General features: G+C 44.0%; 1 protein-coding gene across 1 annotated transcript; it reads right to left on the bottom strand.

The window, feature by feature from the left end:
• Positions 1-1,082: 1,082 nt before the first annotated feature.
• Positions 1,083-4,082, bottom strand: LOC147444211 (uncharacterized). Its single transcript, XM_086526910.1, has 4 exons — positions 3,162-4,082; positions 2,976-3,045; positions 2,780-2,898; positions 1,083-2,672 (listed from the first exon to the last, which is right to left on the bottom strand). Exons 1-4 carry the CDS (start codon positions 3,310-3,312, stop codon positions 1,246-1,248), a joined length of 1,767 nt encoding a protein of 588 aa, XP_086383036.1. The 5' UTR covers positions 3,313-4,082; the 3' UTR covers positions 1,083-1,245.
• Positions 4,083-15,579: the final 11,497 nt, after the last annotated feature.

The following is a 15,579-nucleotide window of genomic DNA, read 5'->3' as shown; positions in this document are numbered from 1 at the left end:
TACAACTAGATTGAGAAAATAAAATCTTTGCGTCCTGACAAGTCACTACTAGTAATCCATTATGTAGATGAACATCAAGCACTAATCTTCATGCAATTACAAACACCTTGTTAACCACATTTGCAACCGAGAAGGTTGTGACTAAGTCCAAGAGATAGCGTACAACCCTGAGGAAGTGCATCTTACAAAATCCTTTATATCATGTGCAATCGAAACCTAGTTAAAAACTCCCTGAACACATTTTGGGGATTGAAATAAAACTACCCCTCTTTGTACAACCCTGAGGAAGTACAACTTACAAAATCCTTTATAGCATGTGCAATTAGAGCCTAGTAAAAAACTCTCTTTGCACATTTTGTGGATTGGAATAAAACTACCCCTCTTTTTTCATTAACCTATAACTTTTTCTAAAAATTGAATTAAAAGGCCCCTCGTAAAAATGTAAATCTGAATTAAAAATTGAATCAAAAGGCCAACCTATAATATACCATCCAATTTGAATTAAAAGGCCCCTCGTAAAAATGTAAATCTGAATTAAAAATTGAATCAAAAGGCCAACCTATAATATACCATCCAGTTTGAACGCATGTGATATGTTTACATACCTACAAGACTCACCCCCAGGTGTACAACCTTTATCACAAGAAGATTTAGAAATATTCTCATGTAGGAAAACTGAGTCTTTTTCAATGTTTTTTACACAATGCATAACATCATGAGCTTATGCTCGAGAGGCACCACATACCTAGCTAGGTACGATTGGGGGCAAGGGACCACTGGTTCCCCCACCGGGCCGGCGGTCCCCTGCCCCTAATCGTACCTAGCTAGGTAGGCGGTGCCTCCCTCACAGAAGCTCATGATGTTGAGGTAAGTTACAATGTGGGAATTATTGTGAGAATTTGTCCAAAACTTCTTGTGATATATGTAGGATATGGTTCTCCAATGGAGAGATTTCTCATTGTAATCAATAAGTCTGAATGCTCTATTATCAATCGTTATTACTTAAATCTTGTTTGCACTTATGCCCAAAAAAGTCTCTGACATCATGATTAGCCTTCAAATCCTATGTCTTTACAAGAATCTAAGCAAAAACTTTCATTAATTCAATCAATTACAGATTCACCTGTTTTAATTTAATGCAAAATACACAAGGAAATGCAGCCTGTCAACTTGGAGTAAATTCACAGAGCATCTTGACCACTGCTAAGGTTTACAATACTGTTGCCAAGACAAAGGCAAATTGGCTCAATACCTGGTCTGCTTTGGGCTGGCAGCACAGCTGAGGTTAAGGGCTGGCGGTGAAATATGAAGAAGAGGAGGACAGCTGATTCTCTTTGACTCCGGGCTGCAGCTTGTCATCATAATGTTCTGCACATTGATGTCCTTGAGGGACCCTTGTCTTGACGGGAGGCGGGAATGTGGACGACTAGGCGATTGCCATTCGAAGGGGGTCATGCACGAGCTGTGGATGCCGCAGGGACGGCATAGCCACGACTTGGGCGTAGCGGGCGGTGATGTATCTTCATCTTGCTGATAGTGAAATGGGCCACCTCTGCTATGTGTTGAAAGTCGGTTTTCAGCAGTTTGGGTCGGTGTCGCTGTTTGACTTGTGTTGAAGGGGGTGCCAGGGGAAACACTCCGCAGGCTCAATGCCTTCAAGTTCAATATGCTGGCCTCAGTGATGTCAACAGATCCACATGAGAGAAGCTGCTTGAATAAATGTGTGTTTGTGCATCGCTTGCTCTTCAAAGGTGAAGACGCCCCATGGTCACCGGCTAATGGACTACATCTACCATGTAACTGCTCATCCATGGTGGTGCCAAGCTTAGGATTGGCGCCGAAACGAGTAGAGCTTACAGAGTTCATGCTCCGTAAAGAGCGAGCAGAGCCCGGACTCGTGGTTTCGAGCATTGTGGAGCTTGAGTTAACTGATGAGGGCGAATAGAAGGCGTCGCTCTTGTTAGAAGTAGCTGTGCTTACACTCACAGCCATGGTAGCATCATGACCAATACTTGTCTGCAATTCTGACAACATGCCTTCCTTGAGACTGAAATTGTCGGCATGATTTGCAACATCCTGATTTTGCTGTACTGGGTTGAAAAGAGGTAAGGAACCACCGTTCGACATTTTCCTGTTGTCGCTATGACGATTTGCTTTGACAAACAGCGAATTTGAGAAATGGGGCTGCACAGACATAGTACTCATAGCTTCTTCAGTTGAGCAGCGCTTACTCTCGCCTGTCTGGGTGGCCACATCTGTAGTTTGCTCCGCCTCTTTAGCCTTGTACACTTTCACCTCTCCACTTCTCTGCTTATTCAACAGAGGACTAGCCATTGTTAGCCGCATGTCAGCTGTAGCTTCCACATATCCCATTTCATGCGGCTGCCCGTCATCGCAATCTGAGAAGCCAGCTAGCGAAGTTTGCAAATTCTCTGCTTTGAAAGACTCCGAACATGAAAGATCGCACTCGTCGCGATTGCTGTTGATTGTCCTTACGGAAGATGGGGCCTTCTTCAGAGAAGGATCCTTGATAGGACTCACATTCAAGTAATCCATGATGCCTTCTTTCAGGAGCTCATGTAGCTTGGAAGATTCCATGGACATATGCTTTCTGCCTGGTTTCATTCCCTCCGCAACGTAGTGCTCGTGCTCGCAGTTGCAATGGTTCGCGCCTGTTAAAAGGAAGAGAAACCATAACCATGCACAATGTGAGTGCAGTCAATTATAGAAAACACCAAGAGAGAACTGCAAGACATAATGAAGAGAGTCTCTGTTGTACCTTGAGGGGCATATGCATATTGAAGCTCAAAGCCCATGAGGACGTACTCATTCTTCTGCAACGGGTGGATAAGGTCGTCGTTTGAAAGGTCTTGCCAGATGAATCCTGCTTTGTAGCTCCTGCAATCAGTAGAGCTGGTTTATAGCAATGCCAATTGCATGCATAAAAGGTGGAAATCAACGGAGTGTAGCATTACCTCTTGTAAGACCACGAAAAGCAGTCCGGCATGCCCGATCCTCGCATGGCGGATAACCAGTTCTTGAATTCTTTTAACATGGTGTCACCATAGCCACAAATGTGAGCACATTGAAAGCCAAAACACTAGATACACACATCGTGCACATTGGCTATGATCGATCAGAATGCTCTCAAGTCCTCTCACCTTTGAGACGAAGCCCATCTTGCCCAGGAAGCAAAAAGCCTTCGACCAAGTGCGGATGCTCGACGTGCCCGCCTACTCTGTGAAGATAGTACACGACTTGCACCTTGCGCCGTGCAATTTTGTTGTGCAATCGGGCAGGCAACGGCTCCATGACGCCGGTTCAAACGAAGGGTAGCCTTCTCTGATGGAGCAGAGGCAGCTAAATGCACCTAGGTAGCAAGCAGCCTATCTACCTATCTAACCACGGAGACTGGGCATAGAAGAGCTCTTATTTATATGTTCAGCTAGTAGACAGAGCTCCCCCTATTCTCTCTCATAGCAATCACTGTCATCAAGAACCGCCATCTCCATCGACAAGAATGAAGATGAAGATGGACATGAATTGAAAGCAACATAATTAAATTATCATAGTTTTGCAGGTTACCGCTAGTGAGACAAGATGGGTAGTCAACATTGAGCAGAAAGGTAATAAAGCCGATTAGCAGGGCCACTCAAACAACAATTAATGGGCAGTGTCCATTAAAATGGGCAAATAGAGCTACACACACACACACACACACGTCGCACAATACTAAAATGTACCACTTCCCATGCATAGCAGTAGCGGAAGCCTTCCATAAATTAATTGCTATGAGAAGACATTGGTGTCTGAGATACATGAAATTATGGATCATCCGTTGCTCTCACTAAAATGATTAAGATACATACACACACACGCGCGCAGACGCGCACACAGAGAGAGAGAGAGAGAGAGAGAGAGAGAGAGAACTGTAGCTTCTGGGGGCTTCCCCATTTTAAGCTGACCCTTGAAATTTAATCGAGGAACAGGAACTGTAGAAAGAGGGGTATCCCATGGGGCCAATTGAGGCGACATGCGTTTACAGAAAATTAATACATCCTTGAGAATTGAGCAGTGACATGAGACTTTTTGGCTTCTAGATTCTAAAAGGCCAAAGAGCTAGAGACTAGGGCTCGTCTAGCTACCTACTATGTCCTAGACTCCTAGCCTCTCTAAAACAAAAATTGAACTTTCTTTTGGGGCTTTAAGGCAGGTTCAGACCACACAAAACGTGAGGAGCGTTTAAAATAAAAATAAAAAAACTTAGAGAGTAGGAACTTGATAGAGCAAGAGTCTCTTGTGTCTAAAGTCTGTGTCTAAAGTCTTGTGTTCAAACCCCCTTGACAACTGGTGTGACATGTAGCTTTTAGGGGTTGGCCAACCTTATTCCGTTGGGATGCTCCACCTCACGGAATTGGGTGTGTGAGGAGTGTTTTGCCATCGAGGAATACACTCTAGGTATGCCTGTCCAAGCTTCACATTCACACTCCACCAGTGCGTTGTTGCACTTTTAGTTGTGTATGTACTCTCTCTCTCTCTCATGTTGATTGGTCGTACCGAGATCATTCCACCCATGGACGACTTCTAGCCCGAAACAACTATGCACGCAGTTGGGCGTGAGTCTATAAGCCAACTCAGCTTGTGGGTGGGGCATCGATGCGCAGTGTGAATGTCTCCATGAAGGTCTAGCTAAGAAAAAAAGGAGTGTATGGCGGCAATCTAAACCCAGCCTAACACACACGTTTGAGATCTTCTCTTTACACTAAGAGCGGATTTGCATGAGCGACTGTACTATCATTGTCATGCATCAACAAACTTGTTATGGAGCTATAAACGCAATGAACGCATAGTAGCTTGACCTGCAGAGGGCGGTTGGTAGAATAAGGGATTTCCCAACTTTGTCGATTTCGGCAAAGTTGAGAGGGAGGGCTTTGTTTGCTAACGTATGCACGATGGGGCTCCACCCTGCCCGTACAAACATGCCCTAATTTGTACCATGAGAAATGTCTGCCCTTCACATCTTGCAATTTGGAGCGTTGATCTCTAAATCTGGAAACTCGGCTTGAAAAGAAAATTCTAGTCCATATGTAAACTCGAACTATGGGTAAGTTCTCGACCTCGATTGGATATGGTCTTTAGTCCTTAGCTTCAGAGGCAGACACTTTACCATCACGATAGCATCCCTACATGAGGTCCTAATGCCAATGAGCTCTTTAAATTTCCTTTATGATATCGACATGCCTAAATGAGCTCTTTAGATTGCCAACATTAAACTTGCCTTAAAGTAAGACATAATTTTGGGTTGAAAGACAAAAGTAAACTAGTGCTAATGCCCAATTCATTTTGGGACCCATTATGCGAGCCTTGATTCCTAATGAACCCCTAGTGTGCCAAATTCCAAATAGAGTTGTGGTAGAGTTGTCACATATAGAGGCACTTACCCCGCTTGGTATGCATCATCCAAAGTTGACTATCCTTTCTCATCTATGCCAATTTCGGCACAACTTTTGGGAGAGTTAAAGGGAGTTTGTTTAGTGCTACCTCCTCAGAAAGAGATTATGGAGGCTCAACTTTTGCAATAGGAAAGCGTTCAAATTTTGAGAGAGCACCTTTGCCTCGTTACCACATACCAATTGAGAATAGAACTCATTATCTTAATTATTACGAGTGGGACTCCCAATGCCTCCAACGATGATGTTGTTTGCGGTAGCAACAATAAAAAAAAGGTACAAAGCCATTAACATTTGTTTGGACCTGTCATAATAATCAATATCTAATTCTCCTAAATGATTTTCTCATGTTAAACTGATCATTTAATATGGGGAAGTGCCAGGGGAGAAAAAGCTAGAATATTGGTTAAGCTAGCAGACCGGCCACAGTAGGGATCCAAAGGAGGGAAAATAGGGATCCAAAGGGGGGGCCATCTGCAAAAGAGCCATGTGAAACAATGGGCTAAAAAGACCCTAAGGTTCAGCCCATTAAGACTTCCAAAATGCTAAGGTTGTGTCCAAAGGTCAACCTTAAGGGAATTGGATGCTTTGTGTGTGACCAAAAAAGTCTTTGAATATCCCTACATAGGAGGGGGCGAGCCTAGCAAGTAGGGGATGAGAGAGAAGGCCACACACACACACACAAGCTCCCTTTACACAAATGGAATGAGGGACACATGTCAGCTCCCTAGGCCAGATGCCCACAAGGTGTACCCAATTCCTATTGGATGACCCTTGAAGTGGACCAATGAGAATTAGGCTAGAGTAAATTTAGCCTAATTAATTTTAAAACACTTAATAAAAAGAACCAATGAAAATTAAGTCTCCAGGATGATTATTGGACAGCCTGTGAAGGTGTCCAATAGGAATTGAGCAGCCCAATGGGCTACTTAATTCCTATTGGTCAGCATGGGGAAAGGTCCAATGGGGATTTAATTCATTTAAATCAATTAAGTTTAATTGATTAAGCTCTCACAAAAGGGGAAAGGGGGACACATGTCAGAAGGCTATCACTTATGCTACTTAATAGCCATTGGCTTGACTTGGGGAGGTCCAATGGGGAGCCTGTAAGAGCAAATAGCAAGAAGGCTCGCCCAAGAGAGAGAGGGGGCTGATTTTTGCAAGGCATTATCACACACACACTCACACAATCTCATGTGTGAAGAAAGAGAAGACTATCTCTTTCCAAGCTTTAATGGAGAGCTCACCACCTACTCCAAGCTTGTGAGATAGAAGCCTACATCAACACACTCTTGGCATGTGGATGCAAATCCAACCAAGAGCCAAGCTTCAATGCATGTTCATCTCCTCTACCAAGCTAATTACTAAGCTAAAGCTATGCTAATATGAGTGATTATGTGAGGAGATGTACATCTTTCTCGTAAGATACTCCTTCTTCCTCTCAATCTACTCTCATACCCTGCTAGCTCTCACCATCTTCGAAGGTGTGTGAGGTCTTGGGTCTGAGAACGGGGATAATTAAAGTTGTGTTTACTAAGTGTTTTGTTTAGTGCATGAAGCTTTCATCTTCATTGCACTAGCTAGTCTTGGAGGAACACAAAGAATTGTATTGTACAATGTCTCTCTTGATGGGATAAACCATAATACAAAGCCTTTTGGAGGGGGGACCGGCTCCATGCAAATCCGGTCCTCAACTGTTGTCAATAGCTTAATTTCTCTCTCTTTTGAAAGTATTGTTGATGCTATCTAACTAGGTGTTATGCTTTTTGTTGCTCTCTCCACCCAAGCACTCTTGTAATTCTCATTAAGAATCTATTCTAATGAAATGCCCACTATGTTCATGCTAATTTCCGCTACACATAAGTTTTTAGGCCATTAAATGTTACAGGACCAATTTTGTTACTATTGCTTACCTTCTCTAGCTTTCCTATATTTGAACCCTTGACTTGGATATTGATCAAGTATGTCACCAAAATCTTTTCTTCATTTCTTTTCGTAGGAATCTACTCAGATGCTTTGGTGGGTTTGAAGTCGAAAAAGGGAGAGGCGACACATGGAAAGAGAGAGAGGGAGAAGAAGAAGAAGAAAAAGAAGAGAGTTTTAACGTCGTAGGAAACTATCCCAAGAGAGAGAGACAGAGATATATATTTTTGCAATGTGATGAGGAGGCAAAGAGTGTGCTAGCGGCTTCGTTCAAGATGATGGCAGTCGACCTGTTTCAGTTGCGATCATGTTCTGTGTCTCATTGTCCAGAACAAACTGTAGGACGACAATGAGCTTGCATACCGGTGCAGCGGAGGGGAGAGAGTAACCTTGTTCACTGGTGAGCAGAAAGGGAATCATGATGCAAGCGATGTAGTCGAGGGAGTTGCATAGCTGCAAGTGCACATCAACGTTTTTTTTAGGGAGAGATTGTGCAGCAGAGGAAGCGTAAACTAAGCAACGCACAAGTAGAGCAATTAGCATTCCTTCCCTCTCTACTATGTAATCTGAGGTTGTGTTCCTGAATCGATCCGCTGATGACCATGTCACCTAGAAGCTTGCAGCTCCGTGCTCCCCAAGCCTTGCAACCCAAGGGGATGGTGCAGTCAGGATTGCGCAACAATCAAAGGGAGGAGTGTGCAAAGACAAGGACCAAGAAGTTCATGGTGCGCACAACCGATGATTGCGATGGCACTAATTCGGATTCCTTCAAAATCTCTCCAAGTACTCATGAGGGGGGAAAGTGGGGAGTCAATAGGTGCAATGAAGTTGAAAACACAGAGAGAGAGAGAGAGAGAGAGAGAGAGAGAGAGAGAGAGATTGCCTGCGCAGGAAGAGGGTGACGGTGGTGAGGACTGCTTGCTTTTTAGAGATGAAGGAGTTATGAGGCTGACCAAGCGGGTGAGGCGGGTGGATCAAGCAAGCGGGCGAGAAGTAGGGTTGGACTGTCGCGCCATGGCAAGTAAGGCAAGACGAGGGCTTTGCTTTTTCCTTAAAATTGAAGATTCCAAAGGAATCTTTTTAGCTAATTAATGGCTTTCTTTGAAAATGGACCCACTATGTAACCAAAGAGAATGCTTGATTTTGGTCTTTTGGTCCTTTGTTTGCTATAGTGACCTGCCGATCCCATCTATCGGACTCTACCACCTTCGACAACAATCTGAGAAAATAAATATCTCACATATATCCATACAATGATTAATAAGGAGAGTATGGGAGAGAATCTAAGTAGGTGAGGCTTACTATGGGGAGGGATTCAACAAGCTAGTGATGGTATAGGCTATTTGAGATTGCTTGGGAAATCAGTGATAGTTTGATAGAGAGGGAGACGTTAGGGAAGTAGCCTAGCTACACGCTCTAGGCTACTACCAAAATACACTAAGAGTGATGTGCAAGGTGCATGACCCCCGGGCCCCAAGTTAGATGGATGCCCTCAACAACTGTACAGACTATTAGCAAAATATGCATAATGCAACTGTCCAACTTAGCCTAAAATGTTGTGCAAATAGGATGTGACATTTATACACATATATACCTCACACTTCACATTGTAAGTTTGACTATCTTGTCAAACATCACTTCTAAGGCCTACAATAGAGAACTTTTCTTAATCACTCCATTTTACATAGCTTTGCCTGATTTCACTCAACAAAGCTAATTTCACTCAAGTTTAAACCATGTATTCAAAACGCATGAAGTCTAGGCTACCTCCATATTTCAAAATAACGAGTTTTTGTTTATAACTTAATATATTGCTTCATACTTGGGTCTATCTTGCATACATTAATTAATTTCTTTGACAGATTTGTTCGACTCCTTAGCTTTCAACACTATGCTCTTAATTGCAACCAGTGCACGCACTGTGTCCAGTGCTCCCCCTGCCCCCCATGCAGAGCTGCAGAGCTATAGCACGAGCTTCTCTCTCTCTCTCTCTCTCTCTCTCTCTCTCTCTCTCTCTCTCTCTCTCTCTCTCTCTCTCTCTCTTCGTGCGATCCTTTAGCTGTAGAGCTGCAGCACGAGGTTCTCTCTCTCTCTCTCTCTCTCTCTCTCTCTCTCTCTCTCTCTCTCTCTCTCACACACACACACACACACACACACACACACAGGCATTCGGGCGATGGCAACCCTCAGTGGTGCAGACCAAGCCCATCCGGTCACTTGCTGCGAGCTGCGCAGGACAACTGCGTCCGTGCCCTGCTGCCTGAGCGCACCTTGCAGGTGCTTCCCTACTACGCTCGTCTGCTGTCATGCCACTTTGTTCGAATGGCCATCTCCCAAGCTGAATCATCATCGTACACGCGTTGATTTCACCCCCATGATCTTCATTTCGTTTTCATTTTCCACAAGGCATCTCTCAAGATACCCCCTAATTTGACGTGCTTCGAAAATCACAGCAAGTATGATACTACTTTGGCTCTTCTCCCACTTCATTAGGTGGCATTTTTAGAGATTCCACCTCACCTTGCCCTAGTTGCATGCTCCAAGCTTAAAATCAAGAATCAGCATCCTTGGATAGACCTTGCAACCTAAGTCTTGTGACAAGACCTTGCACGTTGACCACTCCACGGTGAGCCAGTCCTTGCTGCTTATGTGAGGCTGTGCATTAAAAAAGGAAAAAACATCGACTCTTTTCCCTTTGTTTGTCCCTGCCTCCCTAAGCTATCGCCTCCCCTCCTTGACTTTGCCCACCACTTGGCGTCCTTCTTGTTGTCTCCCTATGGCCCCACTTGCCCTTGGTTTATATTCGCAGGTTGATGGCCACCATGCTCCTCGTCTCCAACTTGCCTCCATGTGCCTTCTATCTCGCCAACATTTGCGCCAGGTGCCCCCCCCGCCCCCCCTCTGTGGCCCCATCTGCCATCTCATGCATGCCTTTTTATCCCCTTCAAGTGAAGTGAAGGGATCTTTGTTGATTCCTATTAAAACAAAATGGGTTCAGGCCTACCTAGATAAATGTGATTATTAGGCGTTTGTTATTGGATTCTAGCAAGAGTGCTTGAAAATTGATGAGTCAATTTTTGCACCATAAAAGTAGTCATTTACCCGAAAGCTACTTAAAACTAACATCTGCCATCATACATCTATGATTTGGAACAAAGTTATCTTCGCATAGGCATTTAGATTTCACGTTACATGTAGCCAACATGAACACCTTCTCTGAGTTAAATGACTCTTCAAGATTTTTTTCTTGAAAACTTACAATTGTGAGTAAGATATATTAGCAAAACCAAAAAATTACATAGACAAGCCATGCTTGGACCGAGCCATGGCACCGCATACAGATCGGATACACTAACCACCAATAGAAGCATACACAAATATAGAACCCGAGTACATCGGCTAATATGGGAGCCTAAAGAGTGTTGTAGTGCAAAATGCATGCACGGTATGATGTGTGGTGTGGTACATGTGGGAAGGGGGAGAAGGAGAAGGAGTGCCAGGTGTGTGGGTGGAGCAAGACTCAAGAATGAGCTGCCCCTTATTCTTTGTATATGTACAAAGGAATAAGGTGTTCAGTGGGCGGACGTCCATAGCGTGAACGGTTGGGCAAGGCACATAGGCCTTTACCCCAACAATCTCCCACTTAAAGGCGAATGTATCGATAATTAGGTCCTATTAGCAAAACTACTAGTATGTACAAGAAAACAAGTGAGGGAGACTCTCAACCTACGTCGTAGTGCGGAATACGTACGTGGTATAGTGTGAGTGCGGTGCGAGGGGAAGAAGGAGAATGAGTGCAAGGTGTGTGGGTGGAGCAAGACTCAAGAATGATCTGCCCCTTATTCTTTGTATATGTACAAAAGAATAAGGTGGTCAGTGGGCGGGAGCCCATAGCCTGGGCGGTCAGGCAAGGCACAGAGCCCTTTACCCCAACAATCTCCCACTTAAAGGAGAATGTGTCTATAAGTGGTTCCTACTAGCAAAACTACTAGTATGCACAATAAAACAGGTGAGAGACTCTCTCAACCTATGCCCACTGGCTGGCTTAGTTGATCTACATGCAGCTGTATCAGCTCTAGTGATAGGCGAGCATGCGTATCCACACTGGAGGCTACATGTAAATCCTGCAAATTACTCTGCATGGTTTACAAAACTCCACTATGCATCATGCTAGTGTCATCCATCGCACGATTGACAATCCCCGTCGTTGCAAATACTCCTATTATAGCTGCTAGGCCGAGCCTCGACACTAGTAGGTCGTACATGAGACGTCCAAACGCTAATGAAATCTACGCAAATCCTTGCGGGGTTCACCAATCAATACCCCCTGTTAAATGTGTGTTCGTGGGGTATTAAAAAAAACCCTATTTTAACATGTCTAAATGAATAAAATGACCCCTTATTTTAGGAAATTTTTCCAAAATTGAATATAAAAACCCCTTATTTTAATGTATCTCTGTTAAATTGCCTAAATTTTTTGCATTTTAAAACCCTTCCTTTTGAACTCACGTTATACATTAACATGATTACATAGTGCACCCCCCGAGCGCAAATCTAGCTATACTCGCCTTCCCAGTGCTATTTGCAATCAATGCATCATCAGGACTACCAATTGTGTATGGATGTGTCAATGCTGACACTAGAATGGCTACGTCCCTCTCACCCATAGGCAAAATCGTGTGTCCTGGCATCAACTCATTAGCCTCTAGCATGAACATATCAAAGAACTCGATGTCTTTCATCTCTGCCTGTGTCTCTAGGGAGTAGACCCGCTCTACCTCTACCTGCATAGACTCTAACAACACCTGTTGTGTCTCACTAGAGCTTTGTGGCTCTACTGCACAGACTCTAACAACACCTGTTGTGTCTCACTAGAGAACTACTGCTCTATCTCTGTATCTATAGAGTCTACTGGCACGTCTTGCATAGCTAAATGCTCTATCTTGTGAGCATGGTGGAGCTCATCTATGAAGGAGATATGTCTTGTCTCTTTCTCAATGCATGCCAACAACAATACCGAGACCATACCGTCTCAAACCTCAGATACATACATAGGATATACCAAGCCGCTTTGGGCTCCTTGGCAATCATTAATGAAGTGCAATGCATCTAGAAGGACTTTTCTCTAAGTGTCTGACACCCATAATCTGCTAAATTTGTCTCACTGTGATCAAACTCTGTCTCAATTGAGGAACATAATGCACATGTCATAGAGTATATGATGCACCACTGGCAATGAAACAAATATCTCCTACATCTGCAATGTCAAACGTCGAACCATCAGCTAAGTGCACCACAACCAAATCTCCCACTAGAGAAGGTGCTAAACTAGTCACGATGTGGTGTGACATGAAAAACTGCATCCTCATCTATGTCACTGGCATATGAAGCCACCACTCTAGCATGTGTCAAAACCTCATTTGCATCTCGCGTACATCTCCGTTGTTGTCTCATACATATGAAACAAGGATGCGTAATGTGCCTTGTGTGACCACAATGCCAACATTGCATATATCAGTAAGAATGAGACCATCCTCTCTCACGAGTCATTGTTATAGACTCTAAACTATCACACATGTCTGCAACCATAAGTGAATGTCAAGAAACTATAAAACCTGGGAGAAATTTGGCAGAGTCTCCCTTGTAAAGTGAGCAGAAACCTCATGCAAAATCTCAACCATAGACCATGCCAAATTGGAAACAAAGTGGGAGATAACTCGACCACTACACAATCACAAAAAAAGCATGATCAAATGCATCAAAACCGATGCTCACATATGCGTAACAGCTCCACAATCTGTTATCTCCAAGCACACAATCTGGGAAAAACAGCTCAACCAAGCGTAAAGCGCATACCCATATACGCAAGTAGTGAGCCAAGTCGCTTATGCTGCTTAGTTCTCTATTGCCGACTTTGCAATGCTGCTTAATTGCGCTCCCATTGCTTCAATTTGTAAGCGTTAGATGTCCCTTGGTCAATGGCTTTAAAGAGTGTGTGAGTGTGTCACACACACAACCACACTTTCCTACCTCAGTGCACCCCTTGTCTTGCCCTGAATTGCTCATGACCTTGCTTTAATTGGCCTTGCCAATTTCAATACACAACCTGCTGCTCTACTGCTCTATGAGCTCCCTTGAGTGCGAGCTATAGCGCTGCCCCAATTTCTTTTTGATTTGCTTGATCTCTTGAGCTCGACCTGCTTGACCTTCTCAAGATCTGTAACCTACTTGCTTTCTTTTGGTTGCCTGCTTCTGATTCCCTGATGTTGCAATTCTCTGAGCTCTATAAATCTCACGCTCCAAGGAGAGTTGCACACATTGGATTTGGAGTGAACACCACCAAAAACCCCTTGCAAGCTCACTATCTCTGTCCTCTGCCTGCAGATCTCCTTTTCTGCAGAGATACTCCAATCCCTTCAAGATGCCCTCTTCTTTGAGGAGGGATGCACACGTGGCGGTTGCAGGGAGCCGAGGACCGCAAATGTCATGCCGATTTGCCCTGATCCGGTTCCGCTATTTTGGATTTTCTACCGCGAAGCTCAAGTTCGAGCTCCAAGATCCACCATAGTCAATGATCTCATTGCTTTCGTGGCAATCTCCAAGAAGCCTTCGACTTGCATAAAGACTAGCCAGAATATCCCAAGCTTTTTTTGCAAATTTCGTTAAACGAATGTGAAGAGTAATAGTGCGCTTCACAAAAAAATGCAATCAATTCATGTGTCTATGCCTCTTTTACATCCCAACGTCAAGCTTGCTCAGTGGTAGGAAAAACAACTCTGGCAGCAGCAATCCTGCCACCACCAAAACCTGCAACATCCTCGACATTGCTTACATCCTCAGAACCAGGATGTACATGAATGCTCTGCACAATATTCTAGACACCCTTTGACAACAGGACATGTTGTATCATATAAGCCAACATAGGGTAGTTATCCCCATCTAATCTATCCTCGACAACAAACATCTTGAACACATCTGTGTTGTTGTCAGCCATGGCAAATGCTCCACCTGATGTGAAAACTGCTCAAAAAGAGGAGAAATGAAGCGACAACAACATGTGATATATAGAACGAACCGTAGAAGCCTGTAAGGGATCTGTTATATAGAAAACGGCACTGACAAAAATTATGCACCAAATGACAAAATAGCATGTGCAGTACTGCTTATAGTGGAAACGGAGGCCGATATGTCCTCGAGTATTTGTCGACGTGCAAACGCTCACCAAAGCTCACAAAAATAAAAGAAAGTGAGCAGGTGTGTGTTGGAGCTGCTAACAACTAAGCCTGGGAGGATGCAACGTGCTTTGATACCAATTTTTGGAATTAGGGTTGCAAGAAAACACACACGGCTTGGAGAAGATGAAGGAAGCTCAAGGCACACAACAACGAGTGTATTACTTAGTGTGCAATGGAAAGATAAGATAGCCCTAAAGTGATGGGCGTGTATACAATGCACGGCGGAAAAAACCTTCTAGTGAGGAAAAAAATGCCCTGACGGTCCTAAGTGTGTTCACACACATCACTACCACATGTATATGGTAAAAAATTGGTCCACTTTGCGTCATGTTCTAGTATTTTTCTTGAGAGTTTCTCTATCTGCTCCTTTTACTTAAACTGGGGGGAGCACTAGCCATGTTGCTAGTGCCCCTTGTGCCTTCACAAGCACTTCATTTCATTTTTATCTCTCTCTCTCTCTCTCTCTCTCAACTTTGAATTCCTCTTAGAACTTTCCTTCATCAACTCACATTTCCTCTCCCTTGCACTAGCGAGGCTGCTAATGGAGGGAGGGCTCTTTTTTGCCTTCAAAACATATGGCCCCTTCGGGCTATGTGAACGGACCCTTTAAGGGGCCCCTGCCATGTCAACACCTGCTAATTGCTGACCAACGACATCATCACTGATAACAACAACTATCACCACCTGCACCAAAATGGAAAAAAATCATTTGACGTTGTCCCCCAGTCGATTGCACCCAACTTCGACCTAGAATATCTCGGCAACTGCGACTATGATTGATGAACCATTAATTTTGGATGACTCCACATAGTGCACACTACCCTCTAGAACCCTGGCAAGCCCAGGAAAACTCGAGATTGCACACCTATTGAGGAGGTCAAACTACCACACAACTGGCCCTGACAAATCTTCAATTGGCCATAACTTTCCCATCTGAACTCTGATTGAGAATCTGAAAAGACCGGCATGCA

The sequence above is a fragment of the Adiantum capillus-veneris genome, chromosome 13 (genome assembly GCF_014529385.1).
Source record: "Adiantum capillus-veneris isolate H3 chromosome 13, ASM1452938v2, whole genome shotgun sequence".
NCBI lineage: Eukaryota > Viridiplantae > Streptophyta > Polypodiopsida > Polypodiales > Pteridaceae > Adiantum > Adiantum capillus-veneris.
The sequence above is the reverse complement of the archived record's forward strand: the minus strand, read 5'-3'. Positions and strand labels throughout refer to the sequence as shown.

Bases quoted from the DNA above. Each gene is read 5' to 3' on its own strand.
- LOC147444211 (XM_086526910.1), bottom strand. From the start codon at position 3,312: ATGGAGCCGTTGCCTGCCCGATTGCACAACAAAATTGCACGGCGCAAG. The intron at 3,046-3,161 runs GTGAGAGGACTT...CCATGTTAAAAG, and splicing joins AGATGGGCTTCGTCTCAAAG to AATTCAAGAACTGGTTATCC. The intron at 2,673-2,779 runs GTACAACAGAGA...TCCTTTTAACAG, and splicing joins ATATGCATATGCCCCTCAAG to GCGCGAACCATTGCAACTGC.